General features: G+C 39.4%; 1 protein-coding gene across 2 annotated transcripts in view; it reads left to right on the forward strand.

The window, feature by feature from the left end:
* Window positions 1-503: 503 nt before the first annotated feature.
* The window catches only part of cckbrb (cholecystokinin B receptor b), a 74,386-nt gene continuing 61,432 nt past the window's right edge, over window positions 504-13,457 (forward strand). For both annotated transcript variants that reach the window (XM_061971140.2, XM_072914472.1), the window contains exon 1: window positions 504-834. In XM_061971140.2, coding sequence (XP_061827124.1) covers window positions 690-834 — 145 coding nt within the window. In that variant the 5' untranslated portion in view covers window positions 504-689. The remainder of the gene's footprint in view (window positions 835-13,457) is intronic.

The following is a 13,457-nucleotide window of genomic DNA, read 5'->3' on the forward strand; positions in this document are numbered from 1 at the left end:
ATCGGAGGTCTCAAGGTTGGCAAGTATGCAGTATAGGCCTAATATGATCAAACTTTCCTGTTCTTGTCAAAAGTCTAGCAGCTGCATTTTGTACCAACTGTAAGTTCCTATGTGAGTCAAGGCAGGTGGCCAAATACTTATGGCAATATGGTGTATATCAGGCACCAAATTGGGGAACTCCACGTGGCAAAGAGAAGATGCAGTTACGAGCTACAACCACACAGGGGTGCCAAAGTGCATGTGACACAAACACAAAGGCGCTTCTGGCTGAGGTTGGACTTTCTTACAAATACATCTGGAGCGAGTTAAAGTCATGTATTGTTAAAATAGCCGGTTTGAAGTGCGGCTGTAGCTTGGGAAATAATATGGATCCCATGCCATAAGGTCGGAGTGGAAATGAACTCAAGGGAGTGACGCTCTCTCGCTCTCTCTCTCTCCTCCCCTTCTTTCTCTATAAGTATCCAACCTCGGAGAGACTCGCTTAGTAAAACGCAGCAGTTTCTGCAAGGCTCTTCCTCCCATTTCATGCACAAAATAACTTTCCTTATTGAGCAAGTTGGGGGGGAAATTAAGAAGCATGCATGCAAACATGCATGGCAGCACATTAGATGCTGCAATGAGATCTGTCAAATAAGACGCCTGCAGCTGAACTTTTAACAAGCTTGGAGGGACAGCGAGACAGAAGAATTATGGACTTGTTTGCGGCAAACGAGACGTTCTCAGAGTGTGCAGGAACGCATACTTTTGCAGCCCAGAACGGGAGCTCGGAGACGTCCAACCTGAGCTGCAGCAACATCTCCACGCCGCTCACACCTCGCAGTGTGCGACCAGCGGGTAAGAAGACGCTTCTTTCTGTTACCTTAGCCCAGCTGCTGAGGGCTAATAAAGGCACCCAGAGTAAAAAATAAATAAATATTTATTTATATTTGTATTATTATTATTTTTTCAATTAAAATCTTGTATACTGAACAGCAGAAGTATTTATATATAGTTATTTAACTTTATTTTTATGCATTGAAAAAAACCAAAAAACTCTTTGTTTTGTTTTTCTTATATTGGAAACATTTGTATTTTGAGGTTACTTGTTTTATAATACTGTAATATTTAAAAAAAAAAATTGGATACAAGATTAGCATTATATTAGTTACCGTCATGGCAGCACGGTGGAAGATGGGTTAGGGCGTCTGCCTCACAATACGAAGGTCCTGAGTAGTCGTGAGTTCAATCCCGGCATCGGGATCTTTCTGTGTGGAGTTTGCATGTCCTCCCCGTGACTGCTTGGGTTGATTGGCAACACTAAATTGGCCCTAGTGTGTGAATGTGAGTGTGAATGTTGTCTGTCTATCTGTGTTGGCCCTGCGATGAGGGGGCGACTTGTCCAGGGTGTACAGTGCCTTCCGCCTGATTGTAGCTGAGATAGGCTCCAGCGCCCCCCCGACCCCGAAGGGAATAAGCGGTAGAAAATGGATGGATGGATGGATAGTTACCGTAGTATAATTTATCCATCCATCCATCCATCTTCTTCCGCTTATCCGAGGTCGGGTCGCGGGGGCAGCAGCCTAAGCAGGGAAACCCAGACTTCCCTCTCCCCAGCCACTTCGTCCAGCTCTTCCTGTGGGACCCCGAGGCGTTCCCAGGCCAGCCGGGAGACATAGTCTTCCCAACGTGTCCTGGGTCTTCCCCGCGGCCTCCTACCGGTCGGACGTGCCCTAAACACCTCCCTAGGGAGGCGTTCGGGTGGCATCCTGACCAGATGCCCGAACCACCTCATCTGGCTCCTCTCGATGTGGAGGAGCAGCGGCTTTACTTTGAGCTCCCCCCGGATGGCAGAGCTTCTCACCCTATCTCTAAGGGAGAGCCCCCGCCACCCGGCGGAGGAAACTCATTTCGGCCGGATAATTTATTTGCTACCAATTATTTCTAGTATTTACATATTGGCCAAGCAAAAAAAAACATTGATATATTTTTGTTATTGCCATTTTTTAAATTATATTTTTGGATTATTTATATTTTGAGGTTACTTATATGTTATAGTAATTAATGTAACACTTTAGTATGGGGAACACATATTCACCATGAATTAGTTGCTTATTAACATGCAAATTAGTAACATATTGGCTATTAATTAGTCATTATTAAGTACTTATTAATGCCTTATTCTGCATGGCCTTATTATACAACCATTAAGCCATTAACTAACAGTCGTCCCTCAATAACCTCAGAATTATTGCTTATTAGTAACCCCAACCCCAACCCCAACCCTAACCCTTAATATGTTCCCCTAGTGTCCAAATAACTCTAAATTAAGTCTTTGTTACTTTAATAAGCAACTAATTCATGGTGATTATGTTCCCTACTAAAGTGTTACTGCAATTAAACATATCTATGTATGAAAACAATAGTTTAGTAATTTATTTGCTTTATTTATTTTTAGTAATCATGTATCAGCTTGCCGCAAAAGCGTTCATCTATTTTTGTTATTTATTTATTTTAGAATAACCACACACTTATTTTAATGTAAGTTAAAGTTAAAGTTAAAGTAACATTATCTAATATTATCTATTTATTATGGAATTTGTTCTGTTTTGATTTTTTGTTGTTGTTGTTGTATTATTACAACTCCAACACCTTATTTACATACTTATATACAACTGTATACAGGACTGAATGGTATTTAATGTTGCTGTTTTAACTATAAACGTAATTTATTAATTCATCTAATATTAAAATGATACGGGTGAACTGTAGGGACACAGTGCATCACAAATAGTGTTTAAAAGGTTTCCATGAATCAAATAATTAATCAAATAATGTAATCAAAACAATTGTACAGTATTGCAGCCCATAACCCGACGTGACCCTGAAGAGAATAAGCGGGCGAAGTTGAATGAATGGATGAATGTGACATTCATAGGGTACCAATTCATATGGATTTACTTTACATCTGGACTGTGAGTTGGTCATTCTGATGCTTTATTTCCTACCATTTTGCAAGATCTTGTCAAATTCATCACAATGTCAGAAAATCTAATCGGAGGCTATTCATCACGCAGACTTGTGCTATTTTTAGCCACCTTTCTTAATTATTTGCTGAAGAGTGTGTGCATGAGAGTGTAGCACTGCAGACAACCAGGCCTTCAATTAGGAGTGTCGTTGACAAGACAGATACATTCTCGGCGGATCATGTTGTGTCAATGTGGGACGCCATTACCAAACCTGTTGCACTTGTTCTTTCCATACCTTGCTATGCCTCAGCCAATCGTATTGCACGGTGGATGTCAATCGCTGCGCTCAAACCATTTCAGCCTAAAACGTATAGTCACCAGTTAGAATGCTGTTGGCTTCAAAGCACCTTCCAGCGATGAAAGAAAACAGTAGGAATGTGAAAAAAGGGACACTAACTCTTACACTCCTGAACTGCTGCACGCAAAAGTATGACCCAGGACTGACTTGAAATTTCTCCCTTTAAAAAAATCTCTCACTGTAACTTTAAGGTGTTTACCAACTCACAACACAATTTAGTATATACGTTCTTAAGGAACTGATAAGCACGTCCAAAGAATTTGAGAACGATGGATGCACAGATGTAAATAAGTTGAATAACATTGCCGCCATCAAGCAAAAAAGTATTTGCAAGCAAACGGACAGGATGACCCAGTTCTAACATTGGACGTTTGGAATTTTTATTATAAAATGTGGGGTTATATAGGCTGTAAGCAGGGGCGCCGAAAAGGGGGGGTAAAGGAGACGGATTCTAGGGGCCCATGATGGAGGGGGCCCAGAGAGGCCCCTAATGATGATGAAATTATAATACAGAAAAAATAATGACACTGTGTTGGGGGCCCTCTAAACATACTTTTCATGGGGCCCAAAATCCCTAGCGGTGACCCTGGCTGTAAGCTATCATCAAAATGAATAGGAAATACATCCTTGAATTACAAACCCCAAAACTAGTGAAGTTGGCACGTTGGGTAAATCGTAAATAAAAACAGAATACAATGATTTGCAAATCCTTTTCAACCTATATTCAATTGAATAGACTGCAAAAACAAGATATTTAACGTTCAAACTGGAAAACTTTGTTATTTTTTGCAAATTTTAGCTCATTTGGAATTTGATGCCTGCAACATGTTTCAAAAAAGCTGGCACAAGTGTCAAAAAGACTGAGAACGTTAAGGAATGCTCATTAAACACTTATTTGGAACATCCCACAGGTGAACAGGCTAATTAGGAACAGGTGGGTTCCATGATTGGGTATAAAAGCAGCTTTCATGAAATGCTCAGTCATTCACAAACAAGGATGGGGCGAGGGTCACCACTATGTCAACAAATGCGTGAGCAAATTGTCGAACTGTTTAAGAACATTTCCCAACGAGCTATTGCATGGAATTTAGGGATTTCACCATCTACGGTCCGTAATATCATCAAAAGGTTCAGATAATCTGGATAAATCACTGCACGTAAGCGATGTTACGTACCCTCGATCCCTCAGGCGGTACTGCATCTAAAAACGACAGTCAGTGTGTAAAGGATATCATCACATGGGCTTAGGAACACTTCAGAAAACTGTGGTAACTTCAGTTCGTCGCTACATCTGTAAGTGAAAATTAAAACTCTACTATGCAAAGCGAAAGCCGTTTATCAACAACACCCAGAAACGCCGCCGGCTTCGCTGGGCCCGAGCTCATCTAAGGTGGACTGATGCAAAATGTAAAATTGTTCTGTGGTCTGACGAGTCCACATTTCAAATTGATTTTGGAAATTGTGGACGTTGTGTCCTCCAGAACAAAGAGGAAACGAACCATCAGGATTGTTATAGGCGCAAAGTTCAAAAGCCAGTATCTGTGATGGTATGAGGGTGTACTAGTGCCTAAGGCATGGGTAACTTACACATCTGTGAAGGCACCATTAATGCTGAAAGGTACATGCAGGTTTTGGTTTTGTTGCCATCCAAGCAACGTTATCATGGACACCCCTGCTTATTTCAGGAAGTCAATGCAAAGCCATGTGTTACAACAGATGATTGGGTACTAGACTGGCCTGCCTATAGTCCAGACCTGTCTCCCATTGAAAATGTGTGGCGCAATATGAAGCCTAAAATACCACAACGGAGACCCCTGACTGTTGAACAACTTTCGCTGTACATCAAGCAAGAATGGGAAAGAATTCCACCTGAAATTGGTACCGGGACAACACTAGTGTAGTGTAAATACAACAGTTTTTTTCATAACTCTGTAAGTCATTGTTGATGAGATAAATGACACCCTTTTTTCCTCAAGTTCAAGACATTTATCTTTATTGTCTATGAATGTTCTCATTCATCCAGGTCATTGTCATCTCAGGGCATTCAATTGATCGCAACTGGACTGTTTGGTTTGTCTTACGTTTCCCCTCTCAGTTCATGCTCATAGACTTAGATTGGTCAGATCTAGTCTTCAATTTAGACTTAGATCCAAGACTAGATCCGACCAATCTAAGTCTATGAGCATGAACTGATTTAGCCTTCTCGGATGAGAGGTGAAACATCTTCTAAGGCAAACCAAACAGTCCAGTTATGACCGATTGAATGCCCTGAGATTTACCATATAATTTATAAACGTTTGTAAAAATTAGTTTGAACAGTTTCTTAAAGTGGATCATATTAGTACACTGACATTTTTGCTTAACCCATTCCATAATGTAATTCAACATACTGATATACTAAAGGTCTTAAGTGTTGTACGTGCATGCATCCATCCATCCTTCCATTTTCTACCGCTTGTCCCTTTCGGGGTCGCGGGGGGTCGGAATGTTTTAAATTACACTTTTCTCGAAGGTTATATTCCTCCTTTTTTGTTGTGAAGAATTGTTGTACATTCTTGGCTAACACATTGTAGTTTGCTTTGTGTATTATTTTGGCTGTTTGCAAATTCACCAAATCATTGAACTTCGATATTCTTGACTTTTTATATCCAGCATTGTGTATTATTCTAATTGACCCTTTTTATAACAAAATTTGTGAATGTAATGTACATGTTTTTTTTTACCCATATTTCTGCACAGTAACTCTGATATTTTTTGTCATTGCTTTTTGTGTACTGCATAGCTTTTAGTGATGCAACGTTTGTGAAAAAGTTCAATCTTTGAAACAGCTCTTTTAATTGAACAATGAACAATTACAAATAGAAATTGTCCAGGCATGTGCGTGGCACACGACACGACTCGAATATGAGTCGGAGTCAAAAGAAACATTTTGTTAACTGCTCTGGTTAAATGTTCTGCTGTGGATTTGTAAAGTAGTTCAGGTGTACACACACCAAGGGTACTAGAATTTTGCATTCACATTGGTATCTTGTCCTAATTTTTATTGTACTTTTATATACAATTGTAGACATATTATTATTTTTCATTATTTATTTGTGTATTTCTTTCTGGAGGCTACTTGTGATCCACAGAAAAATCTCAATGTCAATGCACACATGGGTCATGGCACCACCTTATGCAATATTTAAAATAACAATGTATAAGCAAAATTTAACTATAAATATTTCAGGATAATATATATTCTTAATATTTCAGGATAGTATATATTCTCAACAATATATACTCTGTTTAAGTATATATTATTATTCTGATCCAAATCGTATCTTAAAACTGCTACAAGTAATTGTTTCCTTGATAAAAACAAGTAATATCAAACAAAAAATAAGTCAGTCTTTTGAACAGCTTTTTAAACCCAGCAGGCTCAAGACATTGATACAATGTTGATTATACATACCTTTAAAACTGACTTTGAAACAACGTTGCAAGTTGCATTTGTAAATTGTGACAGTGTTGATGTCCAACGTTGGATACATGTTGTTGGCTGGGAAATGACCAAATTTCAAAGGTTAAATCAACGTCACAACCTTACATTGAATAAATGTTGCCAAAAAGCATGTTGTTTCAACATTGTTGTGTTGTAGAATATTGGTTGGTAAATGACCAAAATTCAATGGTCAAATCAACGTCAGGAACCTACATTGATTAAACGTTGTCAAAGAGCATGTTCTTCCAACATTAAGTTTGATTTGCTCAGCATCAGGACCTAATTCAACAAGTTCTCAACGTTGTTTCAATGTGTTGTGCATTCTGGGAAAGCAATGGTTCTTTAAGATCCAGTTCTCTTCAACGATCCATTAACCCTCAACTCTACCAAGCTTTGCCATTTTAGGCTAACTTGAGGAACCGAGATGACACATTTTGAATTTTTTAACCTGCTGGTTCTCAGGACGATAACCTTCTGAGAACCAGCATCCTCTGCATCGGGCATTTGATTGTGATCTTTTGTCAGATTTACAAATTCCTGGTGGGTGGGTGTGGGGCGGGGCCTTGTTATGCAAAACAGCTGCTTCAAGAAGGCAAATAATTCAACACAACCACAATGGTGTGACATTTTCCAAACACATTAAGCTTATCCAGAGTAAATCCCACCTAACCTTATCCTTGTCCACGCACACACAATGGTCGTTTAGGACCCCCTCACCCCCCTCCGTCCGCCGGCGCAATGCGACCTAGTACGCATGCTCGGAAAATGCGCACGTCATTGTCACCACCAGTGTTGCTTTGTGTGCAACTTCTTAAATGTAACTTATCTGAACAATATCCAGTGTTGTGGTATTTCAATTAACTGGAATCCAGTATGCTGTGGGGCCCTATTGTAGTGAATCACACCTGAGCCATCATACATTAATCAAATCTTTAATGGACATGTGGAAGTAAACTATGTGATAAAGAACATTTTACATCAATCAATCTAGGGATCTCGATATCTGGTCAGGACACTCCTCACTCTTTTGCCTTCACCTTCATTGTCCATCCGTTTTTGGTGACTTTATATACTCTGGACCTAGACGTTGAGTCCGCGACATACATGGTGGACAATAACTGATACAGTCTGCTTTGCCAGTCTAAAGCATTTGCCGTTTTCCGTAGTCTTCCCTTGACGGCAAGGTAATACAAAGCACACCCTCCCTTTTTTTTTTATCACATCCATGGGAGCCCGCATTCTCGTTGTCTCTCCTTCGACAAATGGACAAAGTTTTTCGGTAAGTAGAATCACAGCTGACCCTGACATTCGAAAGTTTTCTTGCCGTCTGAGAAGTGTTGTATCCGAAATTGCTGCAATCGCTTTCTCTTAAGGTATTCATGTGTGATTTCCACAAGCATCTGTGTAGACGGAAGGAGAAACACGGGCATGTCTGGATGACTCGCCTCCATATTTCCAGTGCTTAGCTCCGAGTTACAAAACCGCTTTATTATGAAGCTGGCTGTGGCGCGTTCTTTCTGATGTCACTTACTGTGTGGGGCACGGTCTTTCTGGCGTCACTTCCTCTCCGACCTCACTTTGTAAACGATCAATGAGTCCATACAAAGCTAAGAGCCGGAGATTCAAGAAATACACGGCGCACTTACCCGTGTAAAAAAATTGTCCGAGGAAGGGGACCTTAAACGATAGTTTAGTGCAACTGAAATGGGGCTTAGGCTAAATAATTATTCGTTTAAGGGGTTATCCGGCTTAGTGTAGGCATAGCCGGAAAGGCCCAAAATATACCTCTCTGAACTAGTACAATACTTGTATAGGATCCCATTTTCTGAGCAAGTTGTTTGGGCTGGTGAATGTCTCATACAACTGAATGATTATTGATGGAGGTGGCACCATTTTTCCCAATTGCAATGTTTGAGGTCAGTGATGTCGAAAATGATTTCCCCCACCAACATACCCTTTTGTTTTGCCGCCTCCTTATTGCCCAAAGTAATGCCCTCCCACTGATGCGTGATGAATTGCAATCAAACCGCACATCCAAACGGTAGCCCATCAACATTTTCATTGACTGGATAAAGACCTTCTTATTCGCCTGCACTCAACAAAACAAAGATTCAGCCGAGCCACTCTGACTGACGCTGACAATACAACAGCCGGGGTGTGAAATGATGTGCATTGTAGCAGTTGACTGTGCGGCTCACAAACACCTGCGATGCCTCTTTTGTTTGACTGCAATCCTGAAATAGTTTGTGATGTGACCTCAAATTATTTATCTTCCCGAAGAGGTGTTTTGACTATTTTGTGCCCAAGCTAAAAAATATAAAGTTACCTAAATATCAGAAATACAGTGAAATTGTCACGACATGGACTATGGCGCAGTTTCCTGCGTGGATTGATTTCCTGAGATGCAAAACAACTGGACTGGACATCGGATGAAGGTAGATACATGATTTAATCTCTTACTATAAAAAGAACAAACAAATGGCGCGTACAAGGCGGAGATACAAACTTAGCTATGAAAACAAAAACTAGCACAAAGGCAAAACTATGGACATGAAACAAATAAACACTTACTGTGACCGGAAAGAACAGTATGAACTTTGATATCAAAGAGTATCATGGGTAGCATGGGTAACAGAGGTTAATCATGGCATGAAGTGAGCAGAAGTAGCTACAGATAATGTCGCCAAGACGACCAACTGAAAATGACAGGCTTAAATAGTAGTGACATGATTAACACAGGTGCGTGAGTCCAAAACGTGAAACAGGTTAAACTAATGGTTGTCATGGTAACAAAGCAAGGGAGTGAAAACAGGATCTAAAAAGAGTCCAAAAAACAAACAAAACATAGCCAAACGAAAACATTATCAAAAGACATGGCAGAAATCCTGTACGAAAAATTGTGAAAAAATGCCTCCATAAAACTGAGCAAAGGCCAACTTTTCCTTATGGAGGAAGTAGGGTTGTACAGTATACCGGTATTAGTATAGTACCGCGATACTAATGAATTATATTCGGTACGATACCGCCTCTGAAAAGTACCGGTTCGCCACCCCCTCAGTGTTTTAGCTACTTCTAAAACACTAATCCTCGCCTCAATGGTGACAAATAAAGTAAGTTTCTTACAAGTATCATCCCTGCAGGACGAGGAATAGCTAAACATGCTTCACTACACACCGTAGCTCACCAGCGTCAAAATGTATACAAACGCCATTGGTGGATCTATACCTAACATCCACTGTAATGATACCAAGTACAGGACCGTATCTAGCCGATACTACTATAATTACGTGGATATTTTTTGGTATCACAACATCTTCTTTCGTTTTTTTCAAAATTTATATTATGTTTATAAACTCAGGAAATATGTCCCTGGACACATGAGGACTTTGAATATGACCAATGTATGATCCTGTAATGACTTGGTATTGGATTGACACCCAAATTTGTGGTATCATCTGAAACTAAAGTAAAGCATCCAAACAACAGAAGAATAAATGATTATTACATTCTAATAGAAGTGTAGATAGAGAAAGTAAGCAGATTTTCTACCACTTGTCCTTAATAATTTTGACAAAATAATAGAATGATAAATGACACAATATGTTACTGCAAATGTCGGCAGCTAAATTAGGAGCCTTTGTTTGCTTACTTACTACTAAAAGACAAGTTGTCTTGTATGTTCACTATTTTATTTAAGGACAAATAAGAAACATATGTTTAATGTACCGTAAGATTTTTTGTTAAAATAAAGCCAATAATGCAATTTTTTGTGGTCTCCTTTATTTAGAAAAGTATCGAAAAGTACCGAAAAGTATCAAAATAATTTTGGTACCGTTACCGGTAATATTGGCATCGGGACAACACTAGAAGGAAGTGTATTTGCGATATATAACAGCCTGCATATGGTTTTGCACTTCTGAACATAAGCCATTATTATTCACTGGTTAAAAAAAGAAAAAGGAAGTCAGAGCAATTTAATGAGCTCAGTGACAAGCTGCTAACGATGGGGTGTATGTGTCATATAGCTTTGATGGGCCCGGACATAAATGTACAGTATATGCGTCAGAATGGTAATCATGACAGTAAGACACCTCGGCATGCTTCCTTAACACAGGCCATGTGTGTAATGGACTGAGCGATGGTTCGGTGGAGGAGTTGGGCGGTGGAAATGAGGGCGTCATTTCACGGTTCGGTGCAGTTATGCAGACAGCAGCTACACTATGTATGGCTGGGTATGATATCCTCTTTACCTATAGTATGCACACACACAGTACGGTGCAAGAGAGCTGATTGGAACCTTATTTGGCGTTTTACACTCCCTGGACATTTCATTAAGTACACCTGCACTATCCATTAATACTCAAACCAAAGGGCGATTTTAATGAAATACAGTACGGGAAACACCGACTGTATGTACAGTAGACCAACACGCTTTCTGGGATACTTTATCCAGGTGGTGCCGTTTTCTACGTGATACTCCAAAGCCCGAAGAAAAAGGAAAGGAATAAAGATATTAGGTATTTTACTTGGCGGGGGAAAAGGGCTGCCACACACAGCTGAGAAAGAACAGGGAGAACTGGTAGTAACCCTGCCACACTGAGACATGGGTGTCAAACGTACGGCCCTAAGGCCGGATCAGGCCCGCGAACAGGTTTTATACGGCCCGCGGGATGAGTTTGCTAAGTATAAAAATTAGAGATGTCCAATAATGGCTTTTTTTGCCGATATCCGATATTCCAATATTGTCCAACTCTTTAATTACCGATTCCGATATCAACCGATACTGATATATACAGTCGTGGAATTATCACATTATTATGCCTAATTTTGTTGTGATGCCCTGCTGGATGCATTAAACCAGTGTTTTTCAACCACTGTGCCGTGGCACACTAGTGTGCCGTGAGATACAGTCTGGTGTGCCGTGGGAGATTATATAGTTTCAACTATTTGGGTTAAAAATATTTTTTGCAAACCAGTAATTATAATCTGCAAATTATGTGTTGTTGTTGAGTGTCGGTGTGTCTAGAGCTTGGCAGACTAACCATGTAATACTCTTCCTTATCAGTAGGTGGCAGCAGGTAGCTAATTGCTTTGTAGATGTTGGGAACAGGGTTTGTTGTCGTGATCACCATATGAAGACAACAGTAGGAGGCAGTGTGCAGGTAAAAAGGTGTCTAATGCTTAAACCAAAAACAAACAAAAGGTGAGTGCCCCTAAGAAAATGCATTAAAGCTTAGGGAAGGCTATGCAGAACGAAACTGAAACTGAACTGGCTACAAAGTAAACAAAAACAGAATGCTGGACGACAGCAAAGACTTACAGCGTGTGGAGCAGAGACGGCGTCCACAAAGTATATCCGAACATGACATGACAATCAACAATGTCCACACAAAAAAAGATAGCAACAACTGAAATATTCTTGATTGCTAAAACAAAGTAGATGCGGGAAATATCGCTCAAAGGAAGACATGCAACTGCTACAGGAAAATACCAAAAAAAGGAAAAGCCACCAAAATAGGAGCGCAAGACAAGAACTAAAACACTACACAAAGGAAAACACAAACAAACTCCAAATAAATCATGGCGTGATGTGACAGGTGGGGACAGTACACCTACTTTGAGACGAAAGCTATAGTGATGCATGCTTGGTTATGGTTTAAATTAATATCCAACAATTGCGAAAATTACTTTTTATTGTCTACTGAGTTAAATTTTTTTACGATTTCTGCTGGTGGTGTGCCTCCGAATTTTTTCAATGAAAAAAATGCGCCTTGGCTCAAAAAAGGTTGAAAAACACTGCATTCAACAATGTAACAGGGTTTTCCAAAATAAGAGAACAACTTCAACTCAATTTATGGAAAAAAGTCCCAACATGGCACTGCCATATTTATTATTGAAGTCACAAAGTGCTTTTTTTTTTTTTAACATGCCTCAAAACAGCAGCTTGGAATTTGGGACATGCTCTCCCTGAGATAATCCTGATACCCACTACAACTATGGGAAATACTATACTTTGACTTTCACAAAGTGCATGATTATTTTTTTTTAAACATGCCTCAAAACAACAGCAACAAAAACAATGAAGGCACACAGCTTCTGTCCAGAGTATACTAGAGCAGTGGTTCTCAAATGGGGGTACGCGTACCCCTGGGGGTACTTGAAGGTATGCCAAGGGGTACGTGAGATTTTTTTTAAATATTCTAAAAATAGCAACAATTCAAAAATCCTTTATCAATATATTTATTGAATAATACTTCAACAAAATATGAATGTAAGTTCATAAACTGAACATCAAATCAAGTAGGCTATTCCATTCATTACCATAAACCCAGAGTTTCCCCCATGCCATGATGGTTTGACCCTCACTAAAATGTCTGTCAAAAAGAACTGTGAAAAGAAATGCAACAATGCAATATTCAGTGTTGACAGCTAGATTTTTTGTGGACATGTTCCATAAATACTGATGTTAAAGATTTATTTTTTTGTGAAGAAATGTTTAGAATTAAGTTCATGAATCCAGATGGATCTCTATTACAATCCACAAAGAGGGCACTTTAAATTGATGATTACGTCTATGTATAGAAATCTTTATTTATAATTGAATCACTTGTTTATTTTTCAACAAGTTTTTAGTTATTTTTATATCTTTTTTTCCAAATAGTTAAAAAAA

Source organism: Nerophis lumbriciformis, linkage group LG13, assembly GCF_033978685.3.
Source record: "Nerophis lumbriciformis linkage group LG13, RoL_Nlum_v2.1, whole genome shotgun sequence".
Lineage (NCBI taxonomy): Eukaryota > Metazoa > Chordata > Actinopteri > Syngnathiformes > Syngnathidae > Nerophis > Nerophis lumbriciformis.